Source organism: Anopheles nili, chromosome 2 (assembly GCF_943737925.1).
Source record: "Anopheles nili chromosome 2, idAnoNiliSN_F5_01, whole genome shotgun sequence".
Classification (NCBI taxonomy): domain Eukaryota; kingdom Metazoa; phylum Arthropoda; class Insecta; order Diptera; family Culicidae; genus Anopheles; species Anopheles nili.
The window spans coordinates 25336451-25351999 of NC_071291.1; the positions used below are offsets into that span (position 1 = coordinate 25336451).

The window sequence follows — 15549 nt, forward strand, 5'->3', positions numbered from 1 at the left end:
GGCCCTCTGCGAGCGCGCGCATGCTGGATCGTCCCACTGCCGATCATAAAGAAATCGAGCGGTTCTATCGCAGAAGCATCACGCTGATAACCGGCTTTGGGGCGTAATTTTTGTGCCATAAACGGTCGAAGTGGCGTAGAAAGGTGCGAAATACATAAGAGCCGTTTACATGCGTATGACTTCTGCCGAAAACTGGCGAAATGTATGCGATTTGTTGGCTTAGCACAGCCGATGGCTTCTGGCTTTGTGAACAACCCAATATAGCGCATTTTTAATGCCACCTCTAACGGCAGCTCCCGCTAACTGCCGATGGCTCAGCTCGTCTCAGCATTTTCGATAGCTCCAATTGAAACGATAAGCCCGAATTGGGCCCCAACTGATTACGTCCTTGCCGCGGTTACTTGCACGGGAGTGTGCAAGATCACGCTTCACCCAAGCAATTCGGGTATCGTGCTGCCTCATTGTTCTACGACCGTGATCTGCACGCGGGAGATAGCAGCTGTTTAAGGGTAGTAAAAAAAGAAGCAGAAGAAGCAAAAGCAGAAAACAAACGTGCTCTGCTTCTACAGGGCCTCTGTTATCAGTGCCTTTCGCCATCGTCACACGACAAACTGACGCACTGACATAACTGACCAGGTAGGGTCCTGCGGCCCAACCGTCGCCGTATTCGCCCAAGTAGATTGTATTGTTCAAAGAAACTTATCAATTTCTGCGCGCAACAATGCCGCAGGTGGATTGAAGAGGGGTGGCCCAGGGCTCAAACCGGGGCTCACTCGCCATCTCCGCCGATGGGGCTATCATAAATCATGGCACCAGAGGCTATGCACAACCTTCAGCGAAACGTGCACGGGCAGAGCTCGCTTTCGGTAGTATTCATGGCGTAGTACGGGACGCACCAACCCCTAGTCTCGGGAAGCTGGGAAATGATTCCTCACCCATCATCTCGAAACTGGGACAAAACGGGAGACGCGACTGAGCGGGTGTGCCGAGATTCGAGCTTCCAGCACATTGTCTAAACAAGTTTAACACTGGCGTTAAACAACTCGGGCGGATTTAATGCTGCTTAGCGCCACGAGCGTGGCAGGTATTTGCTCGCAAAAAAATGGTAATGAAATAAGTCGCCACTTGGCAGTGGACCCGTGTGTCCGGAGCGACCTGTTGCGGGCTTTTGCTGCGTTGGCTTCTGTGCTGCGCGTTGATGGTGCCCTTTTTTTAGCTTCTCTTTGCTATTGCAGAGATAACGAAGCCAATCAGTCAAGTGGCGAGTAATCCACTCGACATACAATTGACAAGCGTTTGTGCCGATTGATTTAGTAACACAATTATTGAACTTGGGCTGGTTTTGCTCTTGTTCTTGTGCCCATTTTACGTTTTAATGTTTTCGATAGCTTGTAACTAACTGATGGATACGGCTGTACATAAACTGAAAGCTTGCAACGCTCGTTTGATCGAATGTTTTAACGCTCGCTTCCGGGTGGGAGGTTTCGGATGCCCTTTTTTATCTATTCAGCGTAAGGAGAGTTTCCGAGGCGATAGGGGTAGCTTTTCCGACTGCGAATAATGCGATACCGCGATAAAAGTCCCATTCGGTTCGTCAAACAGGCTTCGAGATGAAATAGTTGCGTTGAAGTGCTTTATGAATATCTATTTACTGGCGATGAAAGCACATATTCGTTTTAGCAACGTGCTGTTAAGAGATGGGTTGGAAACAAAGCGAAAAGCTGTTCGGAATACTAATTCGATATTTATTCCCTTCTGTCGTTATCAACAGTGGGTTGTGCTTTATCCGTTTTTATGATTCTTTCCGGTAGATAAAAGAGAATTCTATTTTTGCTAACTCTACTGTATCTTTGGTGGAATTTGTTGCAATAGATAAAAGTTGAATCTTAGATAAGTATATATAATTGTTCGTATAGCAATAGACTCTTATACACTTTTATACTTTTACGAATAAAAAATATCTTTTGTACTGTAAGAGTACTAAAATTCATTCTTATATTTTCTTGTAGCAGAGAAATAACTACGTGTACTATTGTTACATTACGCATAGTACAAAGAGTGGATGTGATTTCTCAGTCAAGTTCAAGAGAATTGAACAGACTCATTTCCTTCCTACCGCGCGGAATATAGTACTATTAACCCTAATGCACGTTAACGTATTAGATTTTGAACATATTAGGATGTAAAACAAATTGTGAAGCGTTTCTAACGATTTTCAATCGTTTGAACCATGCCGAGAGAACCGGCGGTGTAGCCGCGACCTGCAGCTACACTGCAGCTACTCTTTTGACAACCGTCCTTTGACGGCTCACTCAACGCTTCGGAAACGCTTCATCACTAGCCGCCATTGTACACGGTTTTTGTTTTCCATTTTCCCCGTTTGGGCCCAAAAATCGCTGCCAAAACCGCTGAAACCATGAATCAAAAGCTGTAAAACATAAGTGATGGTCGCGTGCAGTGCAGTTGTCATAAAATAAAGTGCGTATCGCGCACCGGCACGGTGCAACGAGTGTGTGATAAGCCGCCTCACAGGACCATCCGTGCGAAAGAGGTGTTCCGTGGGCGCTGTACGTGAAACGGGAAGAACAAGAAGAAGCAGCAACAACGTAAAGTGCATTGCGGTGGGGCGGAGGGCAATCTACGAACGGGCGTGATAAATCCGCAAGTGCCCTCCCCGCGGGAAGCTGCGCGCTTCGTTGCGTTAAAGCGCTGGGTGTCGCCGTAGCAGACAATAATCATTGGGCAACGGTGGAACAGAAGCCAAAACTACACCGATCAAAGTGCCATCGAAGAGCTGTCTTCACGCTCTCAACGGAAGAAGGCGAGCAATGTGGAAAAAGCAAGCCTTCTTGTGCTGGCTCGTTAGTGTCTACGTCGTCGTGTGTCAGCTGGTCGCAGCGAAAGAAAACCAAGGTAACGCCTTGCCAACCGGTCTCTGTCAAGGATGTCCCGCAGGCTGGGAACGATGACTAATGCATTTTTCCATGGTTTTCAGTACGAGAAGAATACTTTATCGCCGGTAGCAACGGAACGCTGTCGTGCGCCACGTCCGAGAATCAGAACATTATATGGCAAAAGAGTGGTGCCAATACCACGAACCCACGGTATGTGAAGGATAAATGGGGGCGTTTTCGGGACGCCCCTGTTACTGCTGAATAGACCCATTACTAATGCGACTAATGTGCGTTGTTTATTTGCAGAATATCATTCCTTGTCGTAGATAGCAGTGAAGCGGTTCGAAAATGGTCGCTCCTCGTCCCAGAGGACGAAGCCGAAGCGGCAAATGCCCCGAAGCTGTACTACACCCTGACCATTCACAATTTTACCAAATCCGACGAAGGTAACTACACCTGCTACAATCTGGAAAATGGTCTCAACGTGACGTACAACGTGCGCACCGTAATCCTACCAAAGATCACACAAACTAGCAACGAAAGAATTAGAACTAAGACGACCAGCATCCAGCAGCTGCACTGCGTGATCGAAGCGTACCCGTTGTCGTACTTCAACAACTCGATCTACTGGCTCAAGGAGGATGCCTCGGGCGAGAGCAGCCTTCGGGCACTGGCAAACAACTCAGCACAGCGGGTGATCGACGACAGGCACCTCAATGCCACGCTCACGTTGCGCGATCTCACCAAGGCCCACAACGGGACGTACTCGTGCGTGGTGATGGCTTCGGCGCAGCTGCAAGCAGACTACGAGGTGAAGAAATCAATGGCCCTGCTGATTCTGGACGTGCCACAGGTGACGATTGATTACGCAAAGGCCGTTGGAGCGAACAAGATCTATCTCAACTGGACGGTGAACGATGGAAACGACCCGATAAAGAACTACATCGTGCGGTATCTGAAAACGGGCGATCAAACGTTTACGTACTATCGTGAGCAGATTGGAGGAAACAACTCGCATTACGTGCTAGACGGATTCGAACCGGGGACGGATTATAAAATCAGCTTGGGAGCGCTAAACAGCCAAGGCCACAGCAAGCACCATGAGTACAGCGAAACGATTCGTACGCTCGATACCGACCCGAGCTTTACGCCGGAGGTGGAGGTTAAAGGCAGCACACACTCGACCATGACCATCGGCTGGGCTCCACCACCAGCTAATCTTACCGAGTACATCCAATACTACGAGCTGGTCGTGTCACATGCCGGCGTGAACGCCTCGATCATGAAGAAGGAGGCGTTCCACCCCCAGAACAGTCGCAACTTGCCGTACATGTTCGACAATCTGGCCACGGCCACGGAGTACACGTTCCGCGTGCGGGCCTGCAGCGAACTGACGAAGATCTGTGGCAATTGGTCGGAACCGGTTAATGGTACCACGAGTGACGGACAGGCTTCGCCGCCTCGAAATCTCGTCATTACGTGCTCTCATCACAACATTTCGCGGCGTAACTTTGTGCGCATTCGCTGGGTACAGCCGGAGATTCCGAATGGAAAGATCGTATCGTACCAAACGATCCTGAGTGGAGTAGCCCAGTTTCGCTCGGAGCTTGGCTCGATGAAGAGCGACATCTGGGGACCCAAAATCAAAAACATCCTTCCGAACACACTTTCCACCGAGTACGATAATGTACCACCGAACACGAATTACACCGTCAACGTAACGGCACACACGCGCACCAAACGGCCCGGTTTGGCGGCTTCCGCCACGTGTACCATGCCGGCCACGACACCCGACAATCTGGGCCGTTTGACCTGGGGCAAGCTGCGTACGGAGCACGACGATTGGATCTTCAAGCTGTTCATGCCTCGACTGTCGGAACGGAACGGCCCTATCTGCTGTTACAAGGTGTACCTCACGAGGATTCATCACCATCACAATGGATCGCTGCCTGCGCCGGAAAACGCTCTCATCACCAGCTACGCCGATGTCCACTCGATTAACAACACTCGCGGTGGTACCTATCTGGCGGAGGTGTTCGCCGGGGTGAGCGACCATTCGGAGGTATTTCTTGGTGACGGTAAGAACAATGCCGCCTTGGGCTTATGTCCGCAGTGCCTACAAATGCGCCCCCGTGTGCACGTGGACCCAGAGCGTTCCTCGCTGCCATCAGGTGAGTTAAAATCTGTTGTGGTGCTGCTTTCATGCACTCTGATCAGTTGTTTACTTTATCATGCTTATTGTTTCTTTGTATCGTCGTCTTTAGTATCTCCTGTTGCCGAGGACGATATACTACCAAACGCAACAGTTGCTTCCGGCGGGAGAACCGGTAACGAAGCGGTTCCGCTAGAAGACGAACGGAAAGCTTCCTCTAATCACGAGAAACGTGACACGGGAATTTATTACCAAACACTGCCCCATATGGCAACTATCTACGACGGTGTTCTTGACCCAACCAGCAATTACACCGGATTCGTGGAAGTAGTTGGTGAGTATATGGACGAAAAGATCTCAGGTGTAAAATCGCAGGACCTAATTTCCCACTGTTTCGCTCTTACTTCTAGTGCAAACTGGCGATGACGGTCGAGACTACTTATCGACGTTCAGCGAGTACTTCCAGGAAATGAATGCTGGAGCACCGCCCGAAAGTGACGCCAATGGGAACGATCTTTCGCTTATACTGAACATCGTCATTCAAGTTCTGCTAGTCCTGATCGGCGTGGTGGTGATAGTGCTATTTGTGCTCTGCTTTATTCATAAGCACGTCAACAACAACATTGTACAGGAAGGAGAGGCTATCAGTTTGGGTGATTCGTTGAGGTAAGCATGCGTGTCATTCGAAAGGAGCCCGGCTTACGCAGTCTGCTGACACAGTAAGCGAAGGAGGATAGTAGTGGCCATCGTTAGTTTGGTTTGTCTAGTTTGTGTTTGTTCCTTTGGAACTATTTTTGCCTCCTTCATGTCGCCCCTCTCTCTCTAGACGCGCTCTATGCAATGGTGGCCGCGGTGTTAATGCTCATCATCGTCATTTGCTCGGTTCCAGCAGTGCCAAGCCGCCGGTTCTTCCACCGATTTCGAAAGATGATCTTCCGAAGGCGTACCATGACAAGCACAAGGACTCGGACTATGGCTTCCAGCACGAGTTCGAGCTGCTACCGGACAAGTTCGCCGACCGGACGACGAAAAACTCCGACATGAAGGAGAACATGCCGAAGAACCGGTATCCCGATATAAAATCGTACGATCAAACGCGCGTTAAGCTGACCCCACTAAATGGCCTGGCCGGATCGGACTATATCAACGCGAACTTCGTTATCGGGTACAAAGAACGCAAGAAGTTCATCTGCGCTCAGGGTCCGATGGATGCTACGATCAACGACTTCTGGCGCATGATCTGGGAACAGCACCTGGAGATCATCGTCATGTTGACAAATCTGGAGGAATACAACAAGACCAAGTGCGCGAAGTACTGGCCGGAGAGCACGAACGATTCCATCCAGTACGGTGAGCTGCTGATCACCTTCCAATCGCTCACGTACTATGCTGATTACATCGTGCGTACGCTTAAGGTAGAGTAATGCGAAAAGAATGCAGTCATTTCTTTAGCCATTAATTGCTGAATGAATCTTGTAACACAGGTCACCAAACGGTCCGCCAGCTCAGGCGAGGAAACATCACGCGAAATCAGCCAGTATCACTATTTGGCGTGGAAGGACTTCCTAGCCCCGGAGCATCCGCAAGGCATAACGAAGTTCATCAATCGAATCAACTCGGAGTACTCGTTGCAACGTGGCCCCATTTTGGTCCATTGCAGTGCGGGCGTGGGACGAACCGGAACATTTGTTGCACTCGACACGCTAACGCAACAATTGAACGAAGAGGGCCAAGTGTTTATTTTTAACACCATTTGTGATATGCGATATCAAAGAAATTTCCTCGTCCAATCTTTGGTAAGTATAGAAATGTCGAATGATGATGGTTTCAATTCAGATTGGTGTGGGAAGTTGCAATAATCTATCGTATCGTATTTGCTCAGAAACAATACATATTCTTGTACCGAGCCCTGGCCGAGTTAGCCTACTTTGGTGATACCGAGATTGATCAAAAGTCGTTGGCTAGTACGATCGAAACCTTGAAGCAGCCGTCTTCGGAGAATGTCGAGATGTCCCGGTTAGAGCTACAATTCCAGGTACGATCGCAGTTCCATCAATCCAGATCGCCAACTAGAATGATGAATGGATTCCTTCAATCTGATCTTACGTTTTGTTTTTATTCCAGCGTTTAAAAACGTTCCAAGAAGACACTCGGAAAACCACCGCAATGGGCACGAGCGAAGAAAATAAAGCGAAAAATCGCTCTGACGCTTGCATTCCGTACGATAAGAATCGCGTCATTCTAGCTCCGATTCCCGGACGAGACAATTGCACCTACATCAACGCGTCCTTCATCGATGGGTACGATGACGAGAACAATTTCATCATCACGCAGGATCCGATGGAGGATACGATCTTCGATTTTTGGCGCATGATATTCGAGCAGCGCATCAAAACGATCGTCATGTTTTCAGAGGTACGTATGTGCACGCAATGGCCGCGCAAAATGCTTTGGTTTGTGGCCATAACGTAATTTTGAATTATATCTCTTTTAGATCGGCGACGGTCCCAACAAGTGCCCCCGGTATTGGGCGGACGAGGAGATGAAGTACGAGAATTTGCTGGTATCATATATCCAGAGCGAAAGCGGTCCTTACTACACGAAGCGAGAGTTTACCGTTACCAACTGCAAGACGAACGACACGATCCACGTGACGCAGTTCCAATATAATGGCTGGCCAACGGTGGAAGGTGAGGTGCCGGAGGTGACGCGTGGAATGATCGAAATAGTGAACCAAGCGCAGAAGCATAGCTCTCAGCAACAGGATATCTTTACCATTGCCGTTCACTGCAGGTATGAGATCGTTAAGGAAACTTGTTTTTTATTGCTCTATCATGCGGCATCGGTTCTAATGTTTTTGATATCGTTTCAGCCTCGGAACGGATAAGAGTTCTCTTTTCGTTGCCATGTGTATATTAGTGATGCAATTGAAGATGGAGAAACGCGTCGATATATGCACAGTTGTGCGTAAGCTGCGGGCACAACGTAGTTTAATGATTCAAACATATGTAAGTAAACAGTGATATGCTCCGAACGGCGTGTCATTAGAGCCGATTGCTCAGTGAACATTGCATTTATTCGTCTTGATTTTCCGTTTCTTTACAGGCACAATATGAGTTCTTGCATAGGGCGATTGTAAATTTTGCTGATCTGTATAAAATATCGCTAGGCATCGTAAACGATTGTTGATAAGTCGCCGATTTGGGCTCCCAGTAGAAGCTAATATTCGAACAATATTAAACAACACATACACATACACACAAACAAAACCAGATATAATATACGTATCGCAAGTTGGACTAGAGAAAGGGGGTAAAGCGGGGGGACAAAGGGAAAGATACTGAATGAGAATCAGTAACGGATAAAGACTCTCTTGCACTCGCCACCCTTTGAAGAGGGGTTGCATGTGACTATGTAGGAGTAAAGGATGGTAAAGAGAGAGTTGAAGGCTTATTATCTGAAACGTTTGACAAACAAGCAAGTTCCAGTAAGTTAAGATAGCATGTGACGGAGGAGGGTTAGGCAGATGATGACGGATGTGTGCAACCAATGAACACCGAAAAACTAGAACAAGTTTAACACTAAAGCACGTTAAACATGCAAACGAAAACAAAACCTTACATAACGAAGGAGTGTGCTCGCTCCTCTTTTTGGAACATTTTACGTGAAGAATGACAATTAGGATTAACTCTTTTTATATACCGAATACACTAATACCACGCGATACAAGGAACCAACCGACCGTTCTACAGTGTGATGGAGGAAGGTAGTAAGGTAGAGAGACACAGTGAGGCTAAGGCGGTAGCAGTGCACTTCAATTCGGTTACTTTACTCTCCGATTGTATCAATGTATCTACCGCCGAGAAACGTTAATAACCTCAACTAACACCCAGGCCGGCCTGGAAGAGCAACGGAACAGGAGCATTTGTGCCGGCGTTACCGAAGGAGTTTGAGAGATCATCCTCACCACTAGGACCTGCAGTAGGTGTAGGTCGGAACTCGTGCCATTAATCACATGTTGGTGCGCTTTGCTTCAACAAAGTCCGCCATCCGTATCTCGTTACGCTTTGTTGGGTTTATGTTTCGATAAACACGATTCAATCCTTCGTTGATGTGCACCGATCATTTCCACTGTCATAGAAGTAGATAGCAACGAAGCTGCTCCGTTATTCTAGTCTCGAATCTATTCGTTCTTTCTCTGATGCTTTGTGGTTTCAGTAAACCGACCGATCGATCGTCGTCGCGGTTGCTGTATTAGGCACTCATTGAAAGCTTTCCGCCACTCCTAGCGCAGGACCTACTGGTGCAAGATATGATCGAAAGCTCGCTTATGCCTATTGCGTTTGCGATTTTAGTTAGCGTTCCGTTAGCTTTAGTAGTGCGTACAGGCGCATGTCTAACTGCTGTTCAGTTCCTGTTCCAGGCTGTTCCGCAATATCGTTTCGTTGTTGATTCGCGACAATCTGTTGCAGGGGTAGAATTTGTTTTATTCCTGAACGCCATCACCTCTTCCAAAGCACACGTACATCCACGCATCGCATACCGGCACACAATCACAGCTCATAAATTATATCGATAGGTGATAAGTACGTAAGGCAAGCATAGGCGATAGATGGCGAACGAAAGAGGCGATCCGTACGTCGATCGTCTTGCCTCATCGTTAGGTTCATTTTCATGCTTCTCATTCCCTAAGTCATCGCTCCCCAAGCGTTTGGGTGGGCTTACCCATCACGAAAACATTGGCCATGGCACCATTAGAACAATGAAACATGCATATTAATGATTAAGACGTACCATTAAAGACAAATTGTACATCGCGCTTCCTGTGTGCAGTGTCCGTTATTCAGTTCTTTTTTTTGTTAAGTGACAGACGTAAAGAGACAGTTAGAGAGATAGAAAGAGGGAATAAACTTTTGGCTTCTGTGGAGCCGACTAAGCTAACCCGCGAGGCCGACACAAGCTTTCGAGCCGTTCAGGGCGGGTGAATGGGTGTGTGTGTGTTGTAGAGTGCATCGAGTATCCTTTCGTTGATGCTGTGCCTTCTTCTCATGCGTAGATTGTTCGCCTGCCCATAGAACGCTTTTACCATGACACAAGCAAGGCACCGAAATGTGACTAATTTCTGCGCTGGAAGGAAGCGCCTGGATGGGAGATTGTTTTGTTTTGTTTGCTTTTCCCTGACTCGTCGCCTGAATGTTCACTGCATGATGAATCTCCATTCTGTTGGAAAGTGTTACGCAAAGGCAAAGCATGAATGTGCCCATGTTGCGGATCGGTCGAAGGCTACCGTATAAAAGCTAGTGCAGGAAGCGATAGTTTTGCTATTCTGAGAACTGACTAGCTTTAGACAGCTAATCTACGCGCAAGTTATGGATGAACGTTTTTTTAAATTACAACTATTATACAATTATTCAACACAAAACGAAGAGAGAGAAAAAAACACAACAGAAACGCATAATTATCAAAACGGTTACAATGAGATAAAGAAGAAAGAGAGAAGAGGAAGAAAACATGAAACAAGACAGATACTCTAGAACTACAAAAATACCTCTATTTGTGTGTAATAGTCAATAACAGTTAAGGCATCATGCAGCAACAAGTACCAGTATGATATTTCTTTAGCGTATTTGTGGGAAACCAAGCTGAGCTGAAAACGAATACTACTCCCCTTGAAAATGTGTTTAGGAGCAAGCGAAGCATAGCCGGCAAAATAAAACGCAGCACAAAACGAAACACGTGGAAGCCGATGGGAAAGAGCGCGGATACGCAGAGCCTGTTGAGGTGAAAAAGCTTCGCCAGAGTAAAAATCAAAGAAACCAAGCTTATTTGCCATTGTTTCGTGGGTGGAAATATAGGCAATACCCCAGCGCGACAGCTTCAAAAGCGAGTGGGAAAGAACGAATTGCTGTCTCGAGTGACCCTCCCAGTAGTAGCTTGCCGGTACTAGCGCATGTTGGTGTAGCTTTCTGGCCGTAATGTCCTTCGACAGCCCGGCTGCCTGCCAGCCGATTAAGCTATCGTTTAGAACCGCGAGTCGAGCTCGAATACGTGCGCGCTCAGAATTTGCAATCTATTATGTAACAAAGCCACAATTTATACGCGTACGGGCATGCACCATCCTAGCTACATCCTTCATGATCGGGCCGAGATAAGGAAAAGACAAGCTTGATAGATTTGAGGACCGGAACTGTGCGGGGATTTATGAAGGCGAGAAAGAAGTGCGAGAGAGAGAAGTGCATCGAACGATAATAACGAAAAGGCATGAGAAAATTCAATGAGATAATGCAATTAAAAAGAAAACAAAACAAAAAAATGCAAATAAAACTGGTGTATCTAAATCGACGTGAGTTTGAAAAACTTTTTTCTAGAAATGGGTTTTAAAGAAGTGGAAAGAAATGTTTGTTTTTAGCAGGTAGGTTACTTACGCTGTCAAATTTCGCGAAAGAACGGATAATTTTTCGATTTTTGGAAAACAGTTTAATCAACAATACAACATATACAAACAAAATTTGCACCAAGTAAAGACACCTCGAACCTCTAGTCCTTGTGGTTTGTAAATGACAGCCGATTTTGCACATGAAATATATAAGTTTCTCGAGTTTTCCGGGGAAATGTGTCAAGTAAGCCAATCGGCATGTTCTGGCAATAGTTGCGTCGGGTCAGGACACATCCACCGGTATTTAAATTGCCTTTGTAGTCGTTTTGATTCGTAAATGGCATTCGTTTTTCCACACAGAAAATTACTTTATTCCGTTTTCAGGGAAAATGCTTGGAGTAAGCATGTTAATGTGTTCTGAAAAAAGTTACACCAAATCGAGACGCATTGAAAGATATCATAGTCATCCTTGTACTTTCAGTGGTTTGGCAATAACGACCGATTTGCCACGTAAAATATCAGGACTGGCGGATTGACGTGTTGTGACAAAAAATACGCGCATTAAAACGCTCCTAACGATATCAAGATCGTCCTTCCAATCCCTTTGGTTTGTCGATGGCGACCAATTTTCCAAACAAAACGCAAAAGCGAAAAATTCCAACAAAAGTAATACGAGAGCATACCCGTGGAAGGGAAGCATTTCTTTCGGTAGAATTTAGTTTATAAGTCTTGTCCTTTTGGTTTATCAATGGCGGCCGATTTTCCACACAGAAAATGCCTTTATTGCGTTTTCCGGGAAAATGGTTCTAGTAAGCATGTCAGTGTGTTCTTACAAAAGTTGTGCAAAGTCATAACGCATAAAATGGTATCCTTATCGTCCTTGAAGTCCTAATCCTTTCCAAAGTAGAATCAGTTTCTTGAGTTTCCTGGGAAAACGGTTGAAGCTAGCGGTGTGATGTATTCTAACAATAGTTGCGTCCAGTGAAGGCGCACTTGCTGATGGTGCAATCGTCCTTATAGTCCTTTTGGTTTGTAAATGGCCGCCGATTTTCCACACAGCATCAAGACGCATTAAAGACTCCTGCGTCAAGACGCATTAAATGGTGCCTTCATCGTCCAATTTGAGGTTTTTGAAACCAATTTGAGATTTTTGAAAAACTGTTTTTGTATTCTGAAACTAGAGGGTTAATCTTAGTTTACACCAAAACATTATGAGTTTAAGTTCAACATTGTGGGAGTAACAGCCTGTCAAGTGTTTTTGAGCTGAATTTAACCTTTTTTTTTCTCTTTAACTAAACATCACAGACTCACCATTTTTACCATTTTAGATAGGTAATTCAATTGTTATTGTTATTAAACTAATTGGAAATTGAGTAAAGGTACCTCCCTAACTTGTCCGTATCCCACAGGGTCTGCCACCGTGCCATACAGATATCCCTCGGAGCCCGCAAATATTCGTGGGGTAGGATCGGTCTGTTACAAATAGCGCCTTCGAGCGGCTCCTCTTTTGGCTAAAAGATCTGCATTATCATTGCCGGGAAATTCGATCATTTCAGCTATATAATCGATGTTATTACTTGGTACTGGAACTCTTGATCCTTTCCAAAAACGCATGCATGCGCACGCAGATTATGTAAAAATTTTTAAAAGGGTCACCGGAATCTATATGAAAAGACGACATGACGACGACGCACGCTCCTGCTCTGCTAATCGGGAGGATTTCGACGACGCATTTTGAACGCCAAAAACGACAAATTTCATATCGTTAGTAACAAGAGATCATGCGTCGAAGAGGTTGCATGCACCAGCTGGACTATAAACACCACATCGATTGGATTTCCCCTCCTAATGTTATCAGTACATATCGTCGATCTTTCCGGCGCATGATAATCAGCATCCCATCTCGTTTGCTCTCGTTTGCTATCGATCGCATTTTTCTACGCACACTGTAGGATCTTGTTGAGCGTCTTAACTTACTGGTCATAATTCAGTCGCAGTATTTTGCCGGTCATAATAAATTGCGTGGCAGCGTATATTTAATGCTTTTTTGATACAAAACATAGCAGCAAACGGTATGCGATAAATTGCTGTTACTTAAACCACTGCTCCCCATATCATTGAGCATCTTTTTATCACAAAACTATATGAAAATAGCGAGTTGATAAAACACGTTGTCCAATTAGCACGCAGTACTCCATAGTGCAGGCAATTGTCACCTCCTAAGCTCGCCTGGTACAAAATATAGTAGCTTGTCCTTGTTGCGCTCACGTGCTACTACCGTTATCCAAAATAGTAATTTTTATGCAGTGGGCGTGCTTTTCTTATCAGTAGTGTCAAATCTGGCGCCGTTGCGCGTGGTTCTTGTGCAAGTGGATTCCACAAAATTCTATCGATTACACGCAACCTCTTCGACGCATGATGTCTTGTTACTCACAAGATGAAATTTGTCGCTTTTGGCGTTCAAAATGCGTCGTCGAAATCGTCCCGATTAGCAAGCAAAATTATCGATAAAAATTGTGAGATCCACATGCGCAAGAACCACGCGCAACGACGCCAGCTTTGACACTATGATAAAAAAGCACGCCCACTTCTTAAAAATTACTATTTCGGATAACGGTAGTAGCACGTGAGAGCAACAAGGACAAGCTACTATATTTTGTACCAGGCGAGCTTAGGAGGTGACAATTGTTTGCACTATGGAGTACTGCGTGCTAGTAGGATACCGTATTTGATCAACCCGCTATTTTCGTATAGTTTTGTGATAAAAAGATGCTCAATGATATGGGGAGCAGTGGTTTAAGTAACAGCAATTTATCGCATACCGTTTGCTGCTATGTTTTGTATCAAAAAAGCATTAAATATACGCTGCCACGCAATTTATTATGACCGGCAAAATACTGCGACTGAATTATGACCAGTAAGTTAAGACGCTCAACAAGATCCTACAGTGTGCGTAGAAAAATGCGATCGATAGCAAACGAGAGCAAACGAGATGGGATGCTGATTATCATGCGCCGGAAAGATCGACGATATGTACTGATAACATTAGGAGGGGAAATCCAATCAATGTGGTGTTTATAGTCCAGCTGGTGCATGCAACCTCTTCGACGCATGATCTCTTGTTACTAACGATATGAAATTTGTCGTTTTTGGCGTTCAAAATGCGTCGTCGAAATCCTCCCGATTAGCAGAGCAGGAGCGTGCGTCGTCGTCATGTCGTCTTTTCATATAGATTCCGGTGACCCTTTTAAAAATTTTTACATAATCTGCGTGCGCATGCATGCGTTTTTGGAAAGGATCAAGAGTTCCAGTACCAAGTAATAACATCGATTATATAGCTGAAATGATCGAATTTCCCGGCAATGATAATGCAGATCTTTTAGCCAAAAGAGGAGCCGCTCGAAGGCGCTATTTGTAACAGACCGATCCTACCCCACGAATATTTGCGGGCTCCGAGGGATATCTGTATGGCACGGTGGCAGACCCTGTGGGATACGGACAAGTTAGGGAGGTACCTTTACTCAATTTCCAATTAGTTTAATAACAATAACAATTGAATTACCTATCTAAAATGGTAAAAATGGTGAGTCTGTGATGTTTAGTTAAAGAGAAAAAAAAGGTTAAATTCAGCTCAAAAACACTTGACAGGCTGTTACTCCCACAATGTTGAACTTAAACTCATAATGTTTTGGTGTAAACTAAGATTAACCCTCTAGTTTCAGAATACAAAAACAGTTTTTCAAAAATCTCAAATTGGTTTCAAAAACCTCAAATTGGACGATGAAGGCACCATTTAATGCGTCTTGACGCAGGAGTCTTTAATGCGTCTTGATGCTGTGTGGAAAATCGGCGGCCATTTACAAACCAAAAGGACTATAAGGACGATTGCACCATCAGCAAGTGCGCCTTCACTGGACGCAACTATTCTTAGAATACGTCAAACCGCTAGCTTCAACCGTTTTCCCAGGAAACTCAAGAAACTGATTCTACTTTGGAAAGGATTAGGACTTCAAGGACGATAAGGATTCCATTTTATGCGTTATGACTTTGCACAACTTTTGTAAGAACACACTGACATGCTTACTAGAACCATTTTCCCGGAAAACGCAATAAAGGCATTTTCTGTG

The 15549-nt window shown here is 45.5% G+C and overlaps 1 protein-coding gene across 1 annotated transcript; it reads left to right on the forward strand.

Annotated features, from left to right (window-relative positions):
* The first annotated feature begins 2828 nt into the window (after window positions 1-2828).
* On the forward strand, window positions 2829-8249 carry LOC128730749 (tyrosine-protein phosphatase 69D). The gene is made up of 12 exons (XM_053823828.1): window positions 2829-2913; window positions 2996-3104; window positions 3201-5065; window positions 5159-5380; window positions 5457-5712; window positions 5873-6461; window positions 6531-6842; window positions 6929-7081; window positions 7171-7461; window positions 7541-7839; window positions 7919-8054; window positions 8152-8249. Exons 1-12 carry the CDS (start codon window positions 2829-2831, stop codon window positions 8233-8235), a joined length of 4401 nt encoding a protein of 1466 aa, XP_053679803.1. The 3' UTR covers window positions 8236-8249.
* Window positions 8250-15549: the final 7300 nt, after the last annotated feature.